The sequence below is a fragment of the Rhodnius prolixus genome, unplaced genomic scaffold (genome assembly GCF_049639745.1).
Source record: "Rhodnius prolixus isolate KJV_2025 unplaced genomic scaffold, Rpr scaffold_6, whole genome shotgun sequence".
NCBI lineage: Eukaryota > Metazoa > Arthropoda > Insecta > Hemiptera > Reduviidae > Rhodnius > Rhodnius prolixus.
In genome coordinates, this window is record NW_027411634.1 from 3,490,430 (window position 1) to 3,514,138 (window position 23,709).

At 33.9% G+C, this 23,709-nt stretch overlaps 2 protein-coding genes across 3 annotated transcripts in view; both read right to left on the minus strand.

The window, feature by feature from the left end:
- The window catches only part of LOC141461337 (uncharacterized), a 219,519-nt gene that overhangs the window by 25,000 nt on the left and 170,810 nt on the right, over positions 1 to 23,709 (minus strand). The window lies entirely within an intron of this gene.
- The window catches only part of LOC141461336 (uncharacterized), a 32,184-nt gene continuing 9,993 nt past the window's right edge, over positions 1,519 to 23,709 (minus strand). Inside the window, exons 2-3 of the mRNA XM_074142293.1 lie at positions 8,140 to 8,408; positions 1,519 to 5,619 (exon numbers count right to left, since the gene is read on the minus strand). Coding sequence (XP_073998394.1) covers positions 4,785 to 5,618 — 834 coding nt within the window. The 5' untranslated portion in view covers position 5,619; positions 8,140 to 8,408 and the 3' untranslated portion in view covers positions 1,519 to 4,784. The remainder of the gene's footprint in view (positions 5,620 to 8,139; positions 8,409 to 23,709) is intronic.

Below are 23,709 nucleotides of genomic sequence, written 5' to 3' on the forward strand. Positions count from 1 at the left end.
GACTGACTGAGAGAGACTTCACACTCAGTCCATGAACAGACAAGACAGAAGATACGCCAACCCTGTAATGTTGTAAAATATTACTTTGTAAATTAGCCCTGAAAAGATGACCTAGTCCCTAAGTCGAAAGCTAGGCATAATAAAAATATATCATGACTAAAAACTGGAAACTATTTTTTCATCCTATTGAAATAAAGGAACTTAAGTGATTCTTTCCCCTCAAAATAGTTATAGTTTTATTAGACTATAGTTTTATAGTGATTAAATCTCTAAAGACGATTTATTACTTCAAACCTCGGATTCCCTTTATTCCGGGTTGAAAATAATTTTCATCCCCTTGAGTGATTTTTCAGCCTGAAACTGGAGAAATCTCCTTTAAGTCTCTCTAGTGTTTTTTTTTTTTTTGCTTTTTGCTCGATCTCTTTTGTCTTGATTCTTTCAGGAGTACCGTATGAAGGAAGAAGATTGGCCAATTCTTCAGGAACCAGTGAGACACTAACTTGAGTGTAGCGTAAGACAATTCCCGATAAAGTTTCTGGGAATGAACTTTGGGGATGGTTAGCGTGTAGGCAACTCTGTCTTCCAAGTTTCTGTCTTCAATTCAGGGACTGTCGCAAAAGTAGGGTACAGTTTTTTTAGAGCAGAGCTTCTAAACGGGGTTGCCAGTTAAACTGTCTAAATTAGACCAAAATGATAGACCTCTTGGTGGTTATTTGGCATACTGGGCGATTCCAAGCCTTCGGAATTAGGGGGCAAAAGCCTTGACGACTGATCCGAGGACACTCCCAGTTTTTTTGGGTTAGTTTGGACCAGAAGTTTATTCCAGAAGCCTGGCTATTTAAAGACCATAGATGTTTCAAAACACTCTACGAATAACTTCCCTTAGAAGTAGACCCAGACCATACTAAATGCCTCACACTGACTTCAAAATTTCATCCTTACTTTCCCTCCTTCTCCCACAGAGCTCTCAGAAAACATAGAATAGTTTTTCCTTCGGTAGGAGATTTTCCCACAGACTCTGTGTGTGTGTGTGTGTGTGTGTGTGTGTGTCAGGAGAAGAGTGAAAAGGCCTTCGTACATCCCCCTCCTTAAATTGCTATTCAATCGCTAATTTTGCAATATGAGAGACTTCAAGCATTACAAGATATTACGCAAGAACTACTGTTGAGGTTACATAATACACAATGTTGGTGGGGGGGGGGGGGTGAAGAGTGTTTCTTAAAAACAAAGACACGCCACATTAATCCTCTTTTGGCTGCAACGCCACACAGGTAAACAAGAGCCAGCCAATGTTCCTTAATACGATGTAATCTTATTTATACTCTGATTTTTTTTTTCTTTTTTGCGTGCACAAAACATTTAGCTTTTAAATTTTTAAACAAGTAATAATTTTACCCTTGCAACAAACACTTAGCATTTGCTTGTTTAAATCATGTTTAAACCTGTTGAACCTTTTTTTTTTTGGTTTTTTTATTCCTCATTACTCAATAAATGATCACATTGGACCCCTTAAAATAAATTAATTCTACAAATTATTCTTCTTCATTAAATATTTCTCACGATATTCATTTCTTTCAGAATAAATCTAAACCGTATATTCTTTTTTTTTGTTTTTTGTTTAATTCTTCATTAATAATTATTCTTTACATTCATTGGCTTGTTTTATAGTTTATTTTATTATTCTCAGTAAGGGCAGGCTAATTTTAAATTCTAGTACATTTTAAGTAGCTTTTGTTTTTTTAAAAAAAGCTTTTCTAAATAAAGTTTTATTTTAGCTTTATTTAAAAAGCTGTAATAAATGTATAAATATATTCTTTATTTATTTATTTATTTATTTTTTTATGAGCTGCAAACAATAGCATTTTTTAAAAAATAATAAAGTTGCTTAGAAGACAAAAGATCTTTCTCTCTCTTATTTTATTAATAAAGTACTTTATTTTTTAAGCTAGTTTAATATATTAGATTTTTTTTTTTTCAAATTTTTATTAATAAAACATTACATTACACTCATATAATGCTGTTTTATTAATAATTTTAATAATAAATAACCATTATTTGCTGCCATTTTATCACACAATTGGACAAATTATTTTATATTTAAAATTTTTAATGATTTTTGATTATTTATTATTTTTTTGTATGATATGTAGAGAAGCGTTGTATTCATTTTCAAGATTTATTTCTTCTGGAGGGCTACATTCCTTTTTTTTTGCTTAATAAATTAATTATAATAATGTATAATAATACTATAATAATGTTCATCAGAAAATAGGTAAAAATTAATAAAACCAAATTACTTGGTTTTCATTTTTTTTAGCAAGTTCTAGTTGATGAAGCAAATTCATTATTTTATTGGTTTAAAAAACTATTTACAAGCTGAGTTTTTAAAATATTTATTATTTATTTATTTATTTTAAAGCAATCATCATAGTCTAAGCTTTTTTATTTCTCTCTCTAATAAAGTACCAGATCAATTAGAAAAATATAGTTGTTTAAAACAGACAAAAATGAGGGCACTAAAGGCTTTATAATAATAACAGTTTCCTGTTTCATGATTTCGTAAACTTGATGGATATTTTCTTGATGTAAGCACACAAAGATCGAATAGAAAACATTGATGAACATTTTTCTTTAGCGTACATATAATTTTTTAATCTTTATAGAAAATTTTTATATAGGATAACTTATTCCAGGCAATATAAATTGCCTGTAATTAATTTTGTGAGATGAACGCGACCTGTCCTGTTCCGGCAGGCAGGAGCTCAAGAATAGCTGGAAGAAACTAGGAGAGTATTATCTCCCTGGAGAGAAAAGATCTCCTGGAAAATCTGTGAAGAGTTCCTCTCAAGAGGGGGGGGTCTGGGACTGGGAATGAAGTTACTAAATAGTCGATTTCATCCTGAGCAGAATTGTAGAAGCTTCTACAAAAACTTAATCAATCGTTGTAAAAAAGAAGATTACCCAGCTTTGCAGGACTTCTAAGAGAAATTGGAGAGGATCTCAGTTTGGGAATTGAATACATTGGACTCGCACCAATATCCTGATCCTCCAGAACTGCCTACTCCACAGCGATTAAAACTAAGTTTCTTTAAATCCATTTTGTACTGTTACTTTTTTTACTTCCTTTTAAAAAGAGTTTAATGCCAGCAAAAAAAAAAAAAAAAAGAATGTGGTTAAGCTACGTCATCAAGTAAACATCAAAATAAAGGTTATAACATGAAGAAAGGAATGCTTAAGCTAAGGGCAGAGAGACCAGTTGGACAAGAATGAACATGTTAATGGCCGTACTGGTGATAGCCCAGAGAAGAGGAAAGCCATCACAAAGTTAGACAATGATAACTAAGTTCTGGTGAGAGCTTTAAGGATGAACTTAAAGGAATGAAGAATGGATTCGTTGATGAACGAACAAGGCTGAGCTTGGCACAGCATTTTTTTTCATTATAACAACCTGAAGACATGGATGAATGGATCTTAAGACAGAAAAAAATGGCCCAATCAGAAGCTAACCAAAAAAAAAGAATTCTTCAAGGGATAAAACCAACTTCAAATCCAATTCTAAATACAACTTTGAATCTACAGGTTTTTTTTCTCTTTGGGTACCGAAAGAAACCCAAAGATGATTGGATGCTTAGCCACTGAGAACAACTGAACTTCTATAAAATTGAATTTTGATCTGTGATTTAATTCAAAGCTCTTAGAAGCGAATAACAACTAACTTTAAGCTATTTTACTGTTCTTTTTTTCAACCTTTTCAATTCCTAAGTTCAGGAATCGAATTTCACAGTTTTTATAAGCTTTAAACATTTAAGGAACTTCAAGATATAGAAATATTTTCTCAAACAAGCAAATTATTTACCTTTTCTTTTTTGGTAAATAGGTTTTAATAACCTCACAAAAAAAAACTTCTAACTTAAACTGAAGTCTTACTAGCTAATTTGCTTCTTTCTTTTTATTGGTTTGCAGTAAAATTGGTAGAAAATTTAGTAAAAAATATTAGGGAATGATTTTTTTTTAGGCTATTTCTATTTTACTAACATTTCTTTTTTTGTCTATTTTACTGTTTCAAAAAGCTACGAAATATCTCTGGCATAATTATTCTAATAAAGAGTTGAAATATTAAAAGTACTTTGAATAATAATAAGTTATATATTTTCAGATTTTTTTTATTTATAGTTACTTTTAAAAAATGTTAAATATAAATACAATAAATTAGCGGTGTTAGCCATTTTCATTTCTTTTTGTGCTTATTTTTTTAGAAAAACCATTTTTCAATAAATTTTTCTAGATATACAAGAGTTTTTCTTCTTAATGCAATAATTAGAACAAAATTTGTTCAATTACTTTTAGGAATCCATGAATTATCTTTTAGAAAAAAGTAATATTATTAATTTGAATTATGCTTATGTTTAACATGTTTGAACAGGACATGAATTATTTTCGAGTCAAAGCTTTTTTTTTAATTGCACACTAAACCCCAGTAGTTCAATTGCCATGGGTTCTGCTTTCTTATAAAGCAAAAACTTTGCTTATGAGTATTTAAGTAGTTGAAAAAGCTTTAGAACGCAAATCGGAAGCCTGATTAGACCTTCACTATAGAAATTTCACTTAAAACTTTTTATAGACATTGAATGAACATTTTAAAGGCAATTTCATCATTAATCAATAATCATTGGGTTGAAAAGCTTTAAAAAAAAAAAATCATGGATAACTAAAAGATCTTATTTCCGCAAACCTCGTACTTTTAATTCGAAAAATACCTCACACACTCGATTGATTTCCTACCATTACTTTTCATAAAACTCCAGATCATAATATCGGGCCGTAATCAATTCTCGACCCTCAGGACTCGGTGAATAACTAGTGTTGACGACATTCTCCCGGGCGAATCTGTCCAATCTATCTTCTTCGCTCTTCACAGAGATCTCTTCTTCGAGGATACGCTCTAGATCTGATCTAGGCGTGGACACGGACAACGGTGGCGGCGATTTAACGGTTGGTGAAAAATGTACTGGCGTGATGATACCATTCATCTGTGATTCTATGATGCTTGATCGTTCCGCATCGTTGCGCAACTTTGATTCTGACTTTGTGGTCAGACAACCGGTTTCCAGATCGCGTACTAAACGATGACCAGATCTTGAACGGGTCAACTGCCTTTGTACGTACTCGGTCAGATCTTCTTCCTCTTTTTTCATAATAATCTTATTTAAAATAATGAAAAAAATACCTAGCAACATTATAGCTACACCGGAAATGAATAATTCGTTGAACCATTTATAATCTTTACTCCAATTGTCTAGATCGTCCGGTATAAGACCGGAAGCGAAAAGAAAAAGGCCGAGTACCAAGAATACCACACCAATGTGCAGCATGCCCACACTGGACACAACTTTGTCACTTTCAGTCGCCTTTGGGCGGCGATATCCACGTCTGGAGAACCTCCTGCGATCCAGACTGCCTGTACTGGCGCGTGGGCTGGCGCATGATGAACGCGATTCACCCAGTCCGGATTCAGTGGACTGTGAACTGTAGCGTCGTTCGCGTGCTCGTTTTTGTTCATCGCGTCGTTTTCTTTGCCGTTTTATGGCCAAAGCAGAATGTAAACCAACGGCGTGCATCCTTGAAAACAGAACAAAAAAAATCCAGAAACTATAAAGAAGTTATTTTCTCGTCTGCTATTAGAAACATCTACATGACCACAGTACTCCTCATGATGATACGTATTAACAGAAAAAAAATCTAATTGGCCCTCTCAAATGGCCATTAAATAAATAATTGACCATATCCAAATGGATAACCATAGAAATTATGGTTGAACAATAAGACATTAGAGAGAGTTTATTCAATTATGTTAGAAATGATGTTATTTATAGCTTATATAAACTTAATTGACCTAGTTAATTCGACTAAAGTAAACAAAGCTGTTAACAACTTGTTTACTAAGTTGGACTATCATTAATTAAATGCTTTAATAATATATAACCAATACAATATTAAGATTGTATTAATTAATAAAGTTAATTGAAAGATTGGGAAAGCTACTCAGCATCCAAAGGCTCGCATTTTTCTAATCTTTTCTTGAATAAGTACCTGCATAAGGTGTTATTTTAAATAAGTACTCAGCTCTATAGTTGTTTTAAAGGTTCAAGTCTGTACAAAGTGATGAACAAGTTTTCTGGATATGCCAAGAAACAGAAACTTCGTACATTGGCCGTTTTAGTTCCGCAGGAAATCTAAAAGTTACTGACGATTCAGTTGGATGAGAAGAACTATATTAAATCATCGAGGTTTGGGGTTATAGTGGCAGAAAACCTTTCCATTTACTGTATAGACCAGGGTTTTCCTAACAAGTTTTTTGCGGTCTGGAATCCAAATACTAGAAGCCTTTTAGTGCAAGCAAAGACTTTATGTTTGACCTTAAAAAGAAGGCGTAAGACACAAATTAAATTAGCACAGGCACAGGCTGTTTTGGATCGTTTCCGGCGACCTTTAAGAGGTAACTTGATAAGCTTGTGTACAAATAAGATTATTACAAGGAAGTGACTAATCCAAATTTACTGCGGCATAAACGTAGATCTACTGTAACCCCAATTCGTTAGTGTTTGCGCACCGTAGAATGTACGTGCGTCGGTGTTACGTTTTAACACACGTATAAGTGAAGAGACCGCCTCAGATGAAGAGAAGGAGTTTGTCCCTGAGTGCCTTAAATCCAATTGGTTGCTCACTAACTATCGCTGCGGACATCTGCGTAAATATTTGGAGGTTTAGGGATGATAAATGATGAAAGAATGGGATAACCAGGAACGCCAAGATTCCCATTCTCGAGGTATTCCCAAAACAAATTTGCACTGCTTTAAAAAACCTTTTAGGGCGGACGGTTGGTCTTCTATTCGCCTATGGATCAGAGTAGAGGAAAGCCTACAGTTAAGATGCCCTAAAGATCGCTCAAGAAGTCCTCACATTGGCCCAAATTCGTAACCAGACTTAGAAACTTAACTTCCAGGCTGAAAACATAGGTCTCAGCCACAGCTTTTGTCTCCACAAATTAGGGAAGTTGAAGACGTTGCAGACACTTGAAGTATGTGACGTAATGTCTCAACAATTGTAATTGATGTGCTCAAAACATAATTTATGAGCTGCCCATAACACGATATTTTTGGAAAAACTACTTTAGATTATTTAGAGCTTATCCACGAATTTCAAATTCAGGTAGTGAAATTGTTCCCAACAAAGTTACAGGAAACAAAGTAATAAATTAGATTACTCTCCTGATAAAGTAGGATGAAGTAATCAAAACGTTTTAACCAGTTAATCACGTCAAGCCAAATCTCTGTTACGGTGCGTTCGACGTGTATACTCGTTGTGAAAAATATAAAATTGCCATTAACTATAAAAACTCGAAATTTTAATAAAATACAATAAGAATATTATTTGGTGGGATGTTTCCTTTATCTTACCCAATAGAACTGCCCAGTATTTTATACGGAGAGAGGTGGAGAGAGTCAGCCAAATGATAAGTGGTTTGTACATGTTTGGTCTCCGCATTAGAGATTGGGGAATTACGCACACAAATAGAAGCTCGCAACCCTTGTGCAATGCCCGTTTTTTACCTTAGTTAGAAGGTTCAGACCTCAGTACGAGCATGATTTCATTTTGCACAGAATTCAAAAAGCTCTTTTTCTTCCTTGTAAAAGCTCTTGTGTCCCTAGTTAACTAGAGCAATGCATACGTGAAGAAGCAGTGCAAGATTTTTTTGAATGAGCACAGAATGCTCTGGTAATCTGTAAGCCCTAGAGAGATTGCAGAAAAAGTCGCTTGCAGTGACTATTACGGACGTTGTTTAAACTTTTGGTTGTTTTGCCCTGCTGCGTTCGACGTGTATGTACACGTCATTGTCTGATTTTAATTCCGCACACTGTGAGGGATTTTTTTTTTTAAACTAAATTCCACCGCTTAACTGGTTAAGAAGCCTTCTTCAAGAAAAGAATTAGAAAAAAAAAAAATTGGATGCTTTTAAGCTAATTCCTTTAAGCTTGTTGTGATGCTTAAATAAAAGAAATCTAAGCTTACTAACTTAAACTTAATTTACAATCAAATCTTATTTAATTATTTTTTAAAAAAATGAATCAATAAACTTACCTAATATTATTGATGCTTCGATTCTGACACAAGTTTATTTTTTTTTTTTTGCCTTGAGCTTTTTTGGGACTTTACAAATTTAAAACTTCACATTCTATTTTTAATAATCTAGTAAAACTAAATGGGAAAACTTTTCCAGTTGGTCTATTTCATTTTAAAATTCATATTTCCAGTAATTTTTCCATAATGAAAAAGTTTTTAGCTTGGTTCAACTCATTGTCTGTTTTTTGAAGTTTTGTTTTTTAAATTTTCATGAAAGAAATTACTTCCTGAAGTTGAGAAAGAGAAAAAAAAGAAAACAGAAGAAGAAAATCATGAATAAATTTGTTTTACAGATGGTAGAAATAATGAGGAAAATATGTAAAGAAAAGTTTAGTTAATCCATTATGAAAATTTCCTTGGTTAAAACAGAAGAAAATTGGTTTTAGTTTTATTTATTTTATAAATATTTTTAAAAATTAAAAATAAATTTCTGGTTTATTTTCAAATGAAACAATGAATTAAACAGAGAACAAATTTATTGTTCTGCTTCACTGAACAGAAAATTAATTGATCAATTCTGAAGTGTAAATTTATTCATAGACCAATAACATCATTCAAAACAGTCCCCCCCCACTCGTTTACTCTTTCTCTCTCTGTTTTGATTCAAAATGACTGAAACAACAAAAGGCAATTCTTGCCCCGCCCACCATTAAGTCATTTAATTCGTAGTTCATCCACTAATCTAGTCTAGAATCGGTTCCTACATAGAGAAGTTTGCCCTTAGGTCACACGTAGGCCCATTGTGACCCTTCCTCCACGTAGAAAACAGCCTCCTTTCAGCTCTGTAAAAAAGGTCCAGAAGATCGAGAGTTTTTTTAGAACCGACTTCGGACTTGGGAAGTTCGGCTTCGCCATTATGGGTGCCAAAGGTTAAAGAATCGTTTGCGAGTACAGTGGCGAGAATTCCAGGGGGAAGTGTAGTTTGGGACAGGTTGCGTATTGTTAGGAAAGTTTGGAATGAAGTTTGGTGCAACAGGATTAGGGCTAGCTAAAGGATATAAGGGATTTATTTTTTTTTTTTTTTTAGGTCTGAGTGAATATTATGACATAGTATGGTGCGTAAGAGTTTTGAAAGGAGCGATTGGATGCGGCTAAGATTTGAGCCCCTTTAGCAGTACCTTAAGTTGAACTTCATTTGTTCAGATTATGGTTAGTAGGGATCTGTAAAGTTTGGATCATTTTTCGACTAGTCTTTTACGAATAATTTGGTAAAATAAGTTTTAAGTTCTTGTCGCCTTAGTTGGGGGGGGGGTACGGGGGTTTCCATTTGAGACGATTGTTTGAGGTAGAGTCCGAGATATGAGCACTTTATCTGCCGGTAGCATAAATATCTGGTTCTGATGTTTGAGGGTATGATCTGGTCACGGAAACCAGGGTTCGAGGATATGAAGATAAGACTGGATGGTAATTAGAGATCTGATTAGGGGAAAGGAAGGCAGTATTGTCGCAATACGAATAAATTGAAGTTGTGGGAATGAAAAAGATGATCAGCCACATACCGGATGTAGAGTAGTGATGAAGCGAGAATTCACTGACAAACTCGATTGCAACACTTCGCACACCACTATAAGTTGAAAGTAAACATGTAATCGATCAATAAATTCGATTTAGGAAATGATATGGGGGAAAAAAGTTACCCCTCAAAGTTAACACGATAAGTTCTTAAAGTAAAACTTGTTGCACTAATTGTGCAATAATAATTACATCATTGTTAATTATAAAGTCCTTTTCTTATCTTCAATTTCAGTAAAGAGAAAATAAATGACTGTAAATGAAAAAATTATTTAAATAAAAAATAATATAATTTTTTCATTTCCGGTAAAATAAATGCATTACATGTTTAAAAGTAATCTTGATTGTAACTGTAGTTTAACCATTATTGTGTAAGAGCTAGAGAATTTATTGTGTTATTGTTTTAGATACCGCGGATGCTACCATATCCAAAGTATATAGCTCAAACTTTATGGTAGATCGTTTACTTAGAACCTAACAGTAACAGAATTCTTCAACCGGAAATACCAACTTCTGTGGGTGGATTTTATTTTATTTTTTTTTTCTAAAAATATGCAGACATTTTCACTTTTATTGGGAAATATCATTCATTCCAAGGAAAAATGATATTTCCACATTAATTATCACTAGCGTTGCGTGTCAAAAGTAAATCAGGTAGTGACCTCGGCCTGTCTTTCAGTTTGGGGTGAGGCGCTCTACTGAGTTGCTGGGTAACCACTTGTCTTACTGACATGAGAAACTAATACTAAAATTTAGGCTCAAGTCTCGTTTTTTTTAAATAAAAGGTTAAATTAAATTACAAAATTAAAAAAGAAATCACAAAAAACTGGTGGACTATGTTCACGTATTGTTTTTTTGATTCGTGTAATTGTAATTTATGTAACAAATTAAAACAACAAAAACTGGTGGACTATGTTCACGTATTGTTTTTTTTTTATTCGTGTAATTGTAATTCACGTAATTGAAAGAAGAGTTCTATTTAAATAATTCCCTTAAATGGTTACAGTTTAGCTATTAGAGAGGTTATACTAAACCTTCCTTACTTGCATGTATTGCTTTTACTGTTCAGGTATCATCGGTTATACCAAACTTCTGTCGTTTATTCTACATTTTAATAAAAGGTTAAATTAAATTACAAAATTAAAAAAGAAATCACAAAAAACTGGTGGACTATGTTCACGTATTGTTTTTTTGATTCGTGTAATTGTAATTTATGTAACAAATTAAAACAACAAAAACTGGTGGACTATGTTCACGTATTGTTTTTTTTTTATTCGTGTAATTGTAATTCACGTAATTGAAAGAAGAGTTCTATTTAAATAATTCCCTTAAATGGTTACAGTTTAGCTATTAGAGAGGTTATACTAAACCTTCCTTACTTGCATGTATTGCTTTTACTGTTCAGGTATCATCGGTTATACCAAACTTCTGTCGTTTATTCTACATTTTAATAAAAGGTTAAATTAAATTACAAAATTAAAAAAGAAATCACAAAAAACTGGTGGACTATGTTCACGTATTTTTTTTTTGATTCGTGTAATTGTAATTCACATAATTGAAAGAAGAGTTCTATTTAAATAATTCCCTTAAATGGTTACAGTTTAGCTATTAGAGAGGTTATACTAAACCTTCCTTACTTGCCTGTATTGCTTTTACTGTTCAGGTATCACCGGTTACCAAACTTCTGTCGTTTATTCTACATTTTAATAAAAGGCTAAATTTCTAAATCTGTTTTTTAAAACCCCATAATTGTAGTATGGGTCCCCCATTTTTGGATGAATATTGATTTATTTGACTAGATGAATACATGAGATATAAAATGTGAACTTTGCATGTTACGTTCAGGTGTTATTTATACAACTGTTCGCACAAATTTCTATAATATAGTTATATAAAATAAAGTACACTTTTCTGTTACAACTAAAATTAAATTTGTCTTTAAATAAAAAAAATGCCTCTTTACTGAATTAAATCTTTAATTAAAATTCGACTCTCGAACGAACTATCATAGGAGGTGTATTGAGGAAGAACTATATTGTCAGATTGACCCCCACGCTGTAAGTTAAGTTTTGCGAAGAATGGGAGGTACACAATTTTGGTGTTCACAAAGGGTTGGGCTCTGGAGTTACTACCTTGAAGTGCTTCGAAAAGCTCGACCTTGCAACCAACTTTGGGAGCGCACCTAGTCAAACAAATACAATCGACTCTCGATAATTCGAAACTCGATAATTCGAATTCTTCGATAATTCGAACTCTACAGCTGCTAACTTCGGTAAATCGAAAAAATTCAGTGTATTTAGATACGCTCGATAACTCGAAATCCTTTTCTTAACAACAGGGAGAGAGAAGGCTCTATAACTCGAACGAGGCCACCTTCCCCTCTTTATAATTCGAATTTTCCCTAGTAATGTTTACTTCTCATTTTCCGCTTATTGTTCATTTCCTGCGTAATGTTTCCCACCTTTCAGCCCAGTTTAACTTTACAATTCTCTTTCTTAGTTTGTCACGATAGGAAGTACGTCTCCCTTACTGTGTCCTACAAAGAAAACAGTATCGTGGCCGTGAAAAGTGGTTCGAAAAAAAGAAGATATCGCCAAAACTTTCAATATTCCACCATCAACGCTTTCTACAATTCTAAGTCACTTGACTAAGTCAAGCCACATTGTAACAAAAAACTGTTCTTCATTTTTTTAATTAGGTACATATGTATATTATTATTTACTGAAATGTTAATACATATGTAATTTTTTTGTTCTTTTTTGTCGTTTTCATTATTTTTACTTTTTTACTTGAGGCTATATATGTCTAAAACTTAGGTAAGCTCATACGTATTTTCAATATACGTATGTACATACATATATACATAATAAAAACTCTTAATAATTCGAATTTTTTTCCCCCTTCTTGATAATTCAAACTTCTTGATAATTCGAATTTTTCTTGTAGTCCCTTGGATTTCGATTTATAGAGAGTCGACTGTAGTAGGATACAGGGATGAGCAGAAATTGGAAGTGCCGAACCCCGGCTAAAGCAAGTTTTAGCTACATCCGGCCGCCACCCAGTAGTTCTTCCTTTTTAGAACCGAAAAAGTGGGGGAAGGGAAAAACCAAATAAAATTTAATAATAAATTTGCAAAAAATAAAATAAAGCGACCTTAAAAAAAAAACAAAAAAAAAAACAGGTTTTCTGACATTAATCGAACCTCGGACCCAAACTCGATATAGAGAAAAGTTTGGCTCGGTCCAGTTGGCACCTAATGACAGCTCCTGCACTGCGGGGTCTTTTACTTTAAATCGATATTTTCTGTTCGCTTATCGCAGTTATGTTTTTATCTTCTTTTTTTTGTATTCAACTTATATGTTTCGTTTTGATATTTATTTAATATTTAATGGCTTTATATATTTATTTATTTTAAATGTATGATTAATCAATTTTTTTTATTAGACTAACACAAAGGCGTAATACCTTTAAATTATACTTTTTTTTTAGGAAAGGGCAACCACAGACATCTCTCTAAAGTGCCACATTCGGCAAATGTACCTTTAAAATCATAACTTACCAACAAATCATGAAACTTTATCATTTTTAAGCCATCAGTCATTTTAATAGATGACTGATTGTACCACAAATACAGATGTATATACGTCCCCCTAGTAGATTTAGTGTATGTATACATTTTGTCTCACTAACACAGCCTTCGTTTAACCGCCAATAGAATGAGGTCACCATTATGGATTAGTTAATATATAAATGGAGGCGTGGACGTACCGCTACCCCTTTTCTAACAGGCCCTTTATATATATATATATATAAATAACATTTATTTAATTATCCTTGTAGATTAACAAAAAAATTTCCACAAAGTCACGCATCCTTAAAAGAATAAATTAATTGGAAAATTCTGAAAGGTTTTTCCGGGAATGAATATTAAATTCATAATTTTTTTTTTAAAGATGTTTTCGAAAAGAGGATGCCGCTACAGAAAATTTGATTGGCCCAATCCCATGGAAACTGAACTGAGATTATGTCCAATTTTTTTTTTTTTTTTGGTTCAAGGGAATTCATGTTTAGCATTTATGCATAAACTGATGCATTCATGTTTCTATGCAAATTTGTTCCAGAGTTCAATGTATTTAACCTTAACTTAAAGTTGAAATTTCTTAAATTAGTATTAAATTTACATTACAATTTTATGTATCACCTTTTTGACGTGAATACGTCTTTAAATGTGCTATCATATGGAGGTAATCCAAAAAACCTAATGATAACAAAATCGGGGGATACAGTTTGGCATTATAGTTTCGAATCTATAGTCTACATCCAAAATTAAATTAAACCTCTGGATAGCTAAAGGATCAAAGAATTCATTACGATAAGCGAGGACTGTGACGCATCGCGCGCGGTGAAGGGGGAAGAGCCGTCATTTTGAGATCATTTTACTGCGTATCGAGATTTGCAATTTAGTATAACTTTTGACTCGGAGAAGCTACGATGTTCGTTTAAGTTTTAATCGTCAGCTGTCGTCACAATCTATCGATTGTATATAAAACATTAGTTTAAAATAGTGACAGTGAATATATAATAAGGTGTTAGAATAAAAAAATATTATCAAAAATGTATAATGTCGGCCTATACGCGTCGGAAAGCCAAAACCAAATACAGAGATTGTATACGGTTGGAAAGGGCTTCTCAAGTACAATCGAATGGTAATAATAAAACACCATATGACCGAGTCAAGCAGTGCCGGGAACGTAAAAGAATGAATGCGGCCGAGCGGATCAACGACGGTGTCAGTCACATCTGCAGCTGGATGCAAGTGGATGATGAAATCGCTTCTACATCGACAACTGTTGGGTTCTAAATCGCGAGACTCAATGAGTTTAATTTCATCAACGACGATAAATAATGACAAAATGACTAAATAACGAACAGAATGGTTGAAAAAGAGATAAAATGATGTACTAGCGAGTTTCCCTCTCACTCTGACAGAAACTAGGAATATCCTTTCAAACAATAGCGGAAATACACTCTCCTACTTTTCTTCCTAACCATGTTTTCAGCAAGGAAATGGTTTTTTTGTCTGCAGCAGTGAAAAAGTCAGAAAAGAATTGCAATTCAAGAGAAGCATATTTGCCCTAGTTTTGCATGACTGTAAACTTAAACAGCACACAATGACAAACAGGAAGGCTGTGACCCCTTCACTGTCATTAATGGAAAAGTCTTTTTCTTTCTTTCTTTGTTTTTTCTGCAACAGTTTTCTTTTTAAAGCTTTTCATTTTATTTTTAATTTGGGCAATAGCTTTAGTGCCCATTTTCATATTTGATTACGTCATTAAAGTCGAAAAGATAAAATTGAAAATTAGTTTTTTTTTTATGTACAATTTAGATAAATTTAGTTTTCTTTTATGACGTTCGGCCACCAAGGAAGTGAACCCTTCTCGTATATTTTAATAATTTCCTGTAATCATTTCAAAAAATCCAGAAGAATAATGCTTAAAAATTAACGATATCTTCTTCAAGGAAGTCGCGGGGCCATTGGCGATTCAGTCGTGCGAGGAGGATTGTTAGGGATATCAGAGGAGGCTGAGAGACTGTACTAGAAGATTTGAGCGAGTAGAGAGAGCAGTATAGTACTGGCGATTCAGTCTGCGAGGAGGATTGTTTAGGGATGTCAGAGGAGGCGAGAGACTGTACTAGAGGATTAGAGCTAGTAGAGGGAGCAGTATAGTACTGGCGATTCAGTCGGCGAGGCAGATTGTTAGGGATGTCAGAGGAGGCGAGAGACTGTACTAGAGGATTTGAGCAAGTAGAGAGAGCAGTATGGAACTTTTGATATTTCGTCTTGGCGAGTTGTACGAATGGGATGTTGGGCAGAAGGAGAGAAACAACCCTGTGGTAGCAATCCCTATAGGATATCGGAACTCAAGGAAGAACCTGGATCCACTGGCGATCCTACCGAGGTGGTGGATGGTCAGGTATGACAGAAGAGGAGAGAGTCTGAGCGAAAGGATTAGAGCAAGTAGAGAGAGCATTGAGGAATTTAAGATATTTAGGCTTGGGGAGTTGTTTGTACGAATGGGGATGTTGAGGTCGTTGTGAAGAGTTAGGTTAGACATCGTAGAAAGGAGCGTCAGCTATCAGTCGGCAGTAGTTTTGACTGAAATGTTTGTATCTAGTCTGTAGTTTTGGCTGAACCCCAGACAGTTCTAGTCCGTAAAAGTCCACTTAGATTTGAGGATAATACTGTATATTAAGCGTTTCAGTTCTATGGGTAACTTTGGGTAATTTGGAGCGTCCTCCAAGTAGTCTGTAAAGTAGTTTAGCATGTTTCGTCATTGCTTGTCTTTTAAGTCTAGTGTGTGGGTTCCACGTGAGTCGTTTGTCTATAAAGAGCCCAAGGTAGCGCACCAGATCTGTACAAGGAAGAGGATTGCTGTTGAAGAGGACAGGTGGACAGAAGCCCCGCCGTTTAATTTAGAAAAAGTTAAAAAATATAATAATAAATTCTTAATTACTAAGATATATTTAAATTTGATGTTTTAAACATTATTTATTTAAATTTGATGTTTTAAACATTATTTATTTAATTTCGATGTTTAATATATGCACAATTTATCCTTAATTTTGGTAAAAACCCAATTTTTCCTGTCTCAGCGGGCCTTAAAATGGTTATTACACGTGTTTTAATTTAAAAAAAAAACCTGTCCCATTTAATTCATTTATTGACTGAAATCAGTTTTGCCAACATAGTTCTGTAAAAAAAAAAAAAAAATCTTCAAGCCAGACTATACTATTGAACAACAACTATAGAATATCGATTACGGTTAATCGACTGAGGGGGGAGTGAAAACCCCACTTTCCACGGCCCATTACTTGTCACAGTTTACGGCTTCTCTGAGAACGTTTATCTAACGTTTAACTAGTTATCTTAGATTAACGTGTGTGTGTGCGCGCGCGCGTGTGTAGGTTATCTTAACACTTATCAATGATTTTACTGAAAGGGCTAAAATTGTCCTTTTTTATATCTACCTTCTCTCTAGCACACTTCTTATTTCAGCTCCAGCAAATAATAGGGTTACTTTAATAGGGAGATTGATAAAAAGATTTTTTTTTTTTTTGGAGGGGAAGGGTTAAAAAATCTTGAACTTTGACCTTCTCTCTTAAGGGGGGGGGAAAGAGAAAAGTGAACATCGAACTTGGGATAAGTGGGACAAGTCAATAGAGAGAGAAAATAGGTTTAAAAGTATGGCCTAGATTAAAGCTGGGGAAATCTTTTTTCCTTTAAAGTTCTCCAATTGGGTATATCCAATTAGGATATAAATCCGTCCCCTTCTGTAGAATAGTTTTTTTTAAGACTGATGAAATCTCTGGGGAGATCGCAAAACATAAAAGTTTTTGGAAGATTAAATAAAAAGGAAGGAATCGTTTCCGGCTTTCTTTTTTTATGGCGGAAACTGCTAAGATTAATGTACGAAAAAATGTGAAAAACTCTCAATTATTAGTAAAGAAAAGAGGGAAATTTTTTTTTCCTTTTTCTCAGCTCCGGTGAATTTAAAATAAAAAAGAAAATTAGCTGTAACTAGATGTAAAGTTGAAATGAAAGCAAGGTAATAAAGATGGTAATGTTAGCCCTTTAAGTCGCCCTTTATTTATAAAGGGCCATCCCCGCTTGACACTTTAACATTTTCTGCTTTATTTTTTTCCCTTTCTGGCTCCCTACCACTTTATCCCTCTCCTCATTCACTCTCTGTCACTCTCTCTCTCTTCGTTACTTTTACCCACAATTCGTGTACATCGTTAGCGCGGCGGCTTGGTCTACTCAACTACTTGGTCTACAATATCATTAACTTTAACTTGAAGTAAAGCGGCCTTTTTTACCCCCCGCTATTTCTTACTTCTAAAAGAAAGAGGTGGTCAAAGAATAATAGAGGAGCTCCAGAGAGAGAGCTTTCTAAAATATGGTTACATTAGCAGAGATGGATTTCCCCAGGGATGAAATTAAACAAGTACAACTTTGTAAACAACTTTGCCTCAAGGCTTAATACCAGTGGAGCAGTAAATCCATCCTTCCAGATACTAAAGAACAACTGATGGAGAGGTTACCAGAAGGATGGATTCCCAAAAATCTATTTTTTAGGACACTGGAGAGTACTTCCTTGTACTACTGCTAATCCTTCCAGAAAGAAAAATATGAAAAGTACTTCCTGATTAAAGCATTTCCTGTATCGCCGGATGGTAACATATTTAACCCACCATAACAAGAAAAAAGGGTTAAAGGTACATTATTTTTACACTGTAATAGCCCTTTAGAATGACGTCATTTCAATTATACCCTTAATGGAAAGTTTTTTCTCGGAAAATGATTCAAATCAAAATTATAGATCTAAATTATTTGCATTATCCTCTACACACTATAGTATGATAACACTTCATTCATGAAAATAGGTTCACATTTCCATAATTTGAAACGATTGCTACACTTCCCCTTAACAAGTGTAAGAGCAGATCGTCGCTTTAATGTTACGTAGGGGAGCCCTAACCCTATCATTCTACCAAATTTTTGACAAAATCGGGATAAGATTTACAGGAGTAATTAGTGATAATAATTTTGGAGGGGGCCTTACATAAAGAGGGCTAACTCCTCTCCCATTCGATGTACAGCGTCAAAACCCCCAAAAGGCACATCTACATCAAATTCCGACTCGAATGACACCACATTCATGAAAATCGGTTCACGCGTTTAGGCGCTACGCTGTTTACAAAAAAGGTAAAAACAACAAGAACAAGAACAATTTTTGAAATAGCCGTTTTTGCTCATTTTCAGCATCTTTCTTCTCAAAATCTATCAGATCTAGGTTGTTGCAAAAAAAAATTACAGTTATAAAGGAGGATTTTCCCTATATTTTAAAGAAAATTTGGGAATTTTATCTTTTATAGAAAAAGAGAAAAAAAAATTGACTAAGTTGGGTGTTTTTCAACGTTACACTATTTTCGTGCACTTTTTGACGATCAACCCTTATACAAATGTCCTACCGGACAGTTTTAATTTTCCAGAGAATATGGAAAAATATATTCTGTAAAAAATGGTTCTTCCGTTTAAAGGTCAGCAACTAAACAAACTTTGAAGTTTAAGCTTCCTGTTGAAATCTCTGCTTTTTGGAAATTTTCCCCCACAAATACGAACATACACACTCATTTTCTTGAATTTCCTTCCTCTACTGCAGCTCATTCCCAAAACCTTTAATAAAAAAAAAAAAACCCTAACTTCTTCCGCTTTCGGTGAGAATCCCTCCAAGAAGATTGAAGAGAAGATGGCCGTTCGCGATCTACTCTTAACGTGGGTAGCCGTATAGTAAGTGTTCACGATAATGGAGTCGACATCACTGGGTGCCTTCTCCGCTCAATTATCCTTAAATTACGTAATCAAGTAGCGTAATTACTTGTTACAAGATTACAAGTTGCGGTTAAAGAATTTTGATCGCCAAGTTATAGTCGGGGTCCGCGGCTAAAATCCTCCAAATATCCATAATTTTCTTTAACAAAAAACAAAACATTTTTTTTTTCTAGCTTAGGGGGCCCTCAAAATTGGATATTTTAGGTGCAAACTTGGCACGATAGCAGTACTTCATTTTTTTACCGTAAGAGGAAGAATAAACCAATTTCCGCATTCGACTCAATATATTTTATTTAGCTAAATTAAATCAGAATTAATTTATTTTCAATTAAAAATGACCATTATCCAGTAAATAGGATAAAGAGAGAAGTGGGGTCATATGGATGACCTACATGTTGAACTTTACCCAGTGGATAATAAAGGTTTGTGCAGTGCCCTGGGTGACTCCAATAGACCACATAAACTACGTTTTGTTGGTCACTAATTAAAAACCCAAGAGAGGGTTTGCAATCAATTTCCCAACTGTTACACAACTAATATTAATGAACGAACTTATTTTCATAAGGATCCAAAACAAGAATGGTCCCAATTATTTGATAATCGATAAAATGTGACACAAACAATAAAATAACACTTAAAAAAAAAAATGGGAAGTCTCCCCCTCCCGAACTGTCCCAAAACTGAATTTAAGTTAAGTAATTCAATGTAAAAACAAGTAATACAAGAATCGTAAAAATGTAGCGAGGATTACAAAGTGATTTTGTTTGTTCGTTGCAAGGGACAAAGAGACTTGTTAGGTTAGGTTCGGTTGCTAGGCGACCACCAAATCCGAGTAGAAAAGAACGAAAAGGAGTTTTGATGATTAAGTAGCAAAAAAAAAAAAATGTTTTTTCTTTCTACCTTGCAGGCCGGAAGTGTCTGTAAAATGAAAAAAAAAAAAAAAAAAAATGACAGCGAAAGTTTGCAGATGATTACAACGTACATTAGAGCCAAAGCCGCAGAAACAACCCAGTATCTTTCATTTTGGAGGTTGGCCAAAACAAAATTGTCCACTGAACTCCCCGCACTATTTAGGCTCTCTGTCCTCAATCACTGCGTCAACCACCCACTCACCAGAAGGGTTGATTCTATAAACTACCTCTTGGAACCAAATCTCCCTGCCCGAAGAGAATATCCAACAAATCTAGCCCTAATATTTTAATGTCATCATCAGAGTCATCACTTTTTTTAACCCTTCACGCTCCGAAATAGAGTTTTATTTTATTAGGGGGTATCAAAATTAATTTTGAAATTTAGATATAAGGAACACAGCCAACTGAAAAACATCGAACGTTGGAAAAGTCGTCTATGAAAAATTTTTTAGCTTAACTTTTAGTTTCCGTTCTCTAAGAAAGGGAAGGCGATAGGCAGGATGATTAGAAAAAGGATTATACAGGGTGATCCATTTAAAACGCACCAATCGCTAATAACTTTTTAGGGAAGCGGAATTTCGAAAAAACCCACGAAGTAAGCTATATGTTTTTTTTTGTCTAGTTTTCAAATTTTCCAACCCCGATGCTGTATCATTATTTTTGGCGAAGTTACGGGCAAAAACCCAATTAAGGTTTTATAGGGACCACTGGTTTTGACAATGATTATAAAAACTACATAAAAAATTATGAAAAATGGCGTTAACCCCGTTTCGATATCCCTAATTTTTGTTGAGCTATTTAAGATCAAATTTATAATTTTATCTATTCGTGAATGGTTTTCAATATTAATTTTCTACCAGAAATAAACGTTTTGGGAGGTCCTCTGACTGCGAAAAATGTTAATTGTGACGCAAATAAAATAAATAATAATAATTAAAGATTTTAAAACATGTAGTGTAATGTAATAGTTGTGGGTGAGTCAGGAGGATAAATTGATTTTATCATCAAATAAAAGCAATGATCACATCATTTTAATGCACCCAGTATGCAAGACTTCTTGACCTAACATTACGGTAAGAATATCTTGCCAGGTTGTTGGTTTGGTGGTCAAGACCGTGGCTTTGTAAGTGGGAAATCCTCAATTCGAATCCCGCCTAAGACTACATTTTATTTAAAAAAGTATTATTATTTTTTAAGTAATAAGAATGATTGTATACGCAGGATACGAACTAGGGATCTCCCACTTACAAAGCCACGCTCATGACCACTAGACCAATACCTGCCCATCCCTGGCAAGATATTCTTCCAGAAATCATAGGTCAAGAAGTCTTGCATACTGGGTGCTTTAAAATGATGTGATCATTGCTTTTATTTGATGATAAAACCAATTTATCCTGATTCACCCACAACCATTACATCACACTACATTCTTTAAAATCTTCAATTATTATTATTTTTGTTCTTTGGTTTAGGAGTCAACTGAAAGAAACATTTCGAAGATTTGATTGGTCTACAGTATTTTATCTTAAAAGAAACAGAGATGGAGATACAAATATTTGGTAATAACTTTGAAAGCAATTGGTTAATAAGGATGATCCAAAATGGGAGATTTGAAATGGACTCCAACAACTATGGTAGCCTCTTTTGCTAAATAGGTTTTATTTAAAATTAAAACTAAACCATGAACCTACCGTGAAAGTGACGTCAACTTCCTGCCGACAAAAGTGACACAAAAAAAGAAAAAAAAAGCCTGGCAGAATAGGGATAGAAAGGCTCCAAGCACAAAAATGGAAAAGTAGAGCGCTCATACTCAAGTGTGTTTACACTCAACGGCACACTTTAATAGCACTTTAGAAGTGCTATCTTCTATCCGAGACAGACTTGGATCACTTGATGCTTTAGAAGATAGATACCTTTCGACAAGCTTGCCCTAAAAAGCTCCTATACTAAAGTTTGTTATTCAACTGTCATTTCCATTCTTACATATTTCTTTTTCTAGATCTAGCGAGTAAGCAGAGAGAGGAATGCATCTGAGAATGTAAATTATCTTATTGTATTTTAGTCAACAAATTCAGGCATGCATGTTTTTCTAATGCCTTTTGGACAAATTTTATTAATTTTTCTGCATAAATATAAAATAATTAATTAATTTTATTTAATTTAATTAATAGTTACTAATTAATAAATCAATTAATGATTAATTAATTTATTAATTAGTAATTATTATTTAAATTAATTGTTCATTCATTTAAAAGCAGTTATAAAGCGCCGCTACAGAATGCTATAGAGCCGCCAGCAAGGCTGAGATGTATTGCGGTACTGTATCCTAGTCGCTGTCTAGGGGTTTCTATATAGCAATTATATGTTAAAATATTCAGTACTGTGCTCTACGACATTTGTTCTTAAATTGGACTAACGAGAAATGTTTGGAATATGAAAACCAAATTTCCTACACAAAACTGATTAATCAATGGCTGATGATGGATGAAAGTATGAAAGCAGTTAAAACTAGACTAAAAAGAAAAAAAAAACAATTACCTCATCAAATAAGATCCAACCATAGCAACTAGAAAGATCATGAAAAAATCCATCAAACTCGTGACCAACAAACTACTAGAATAGAAATAATTAATCTTTTTACCAAATACCCTTTGAATTTTTAAACACCCTTTAGGTAAACTGGAGAACTCCCCTATCACTTTTAGTAATAAGCCAAAGTTCATCAAACAAAGTTTAATTGGTACTATTAAAGTTTCATGAACAGCCTAAACAATCATGAAGCTTTCTTGCAAGATTTACTTTGTACTTCAGGGAATGATTAATAACATCGTATTGTTATGAAAGTAAGTTAACTGGGGGTTACCAAAAACATACACAAGGCTTACAAAATTTTACACAACTACTTATCAAAAATTAGAATACTTAGATAATAAGGATACTTAGAAGGAACCGTTCTTAAGGAAAACTGAAAAATCGTATCAGTAAAGATGCAGTTCCCATGAAGAAGATTTCAGCCAAAATGTTAATAGCTTAATGCTTGCTGAAACGAACTTCTCTCTATGTATGAATCAAGTTTCCTTTTAATCTATAATACCTAGAATCTTCCAATTTCACTCAGTAGATGTAGACATTCTCTTTGTTTGGCCCAAAATTCCACGGAAAACCGGACATGACAAAGTGAGATATTAAGAGTTGTTAAAATTTGGAGTACAATCCCATATTTCTGTTTTAAAAAATTTAACTTCCTGTATGTCTTAAACTATTGAATGCATTATCTTTTTAGTTTGCTCAGTTATAGAGGTGGGATGTTGGTGTATGAGAACTAATCAAAATGTAAAGTTTTCGCGTCTTAGGATTTTCCTTAAAAATTTTTGCAGATAAAGAAGAAGAAGAACAACAATAAGGAGAAGAAGAAAAGTATCTACTTATGTAAAAATTTTTTTTTAAATGATATAAGGCGCGTCAACATCTAAGGTTATTATTGGAAGCCCGGAGCTTTTTTCAGCGCACTGCTGGCCTCCGGACAGTGTTCTTGCGTTACAGATGACACTGTCCATCACCGGGCAGTGAGCTGTAAGAAGCTCCTAGGAAGAGAAAATCTAAGGGCCAGCAAGCTGGATTCGAACCCGGGACCTCTGCGTGAGGAATCCAAAATGCTAATCCCTTCCCTTATGTAGAATTAACACTGAATCTATTGAGTCAAGTAATACT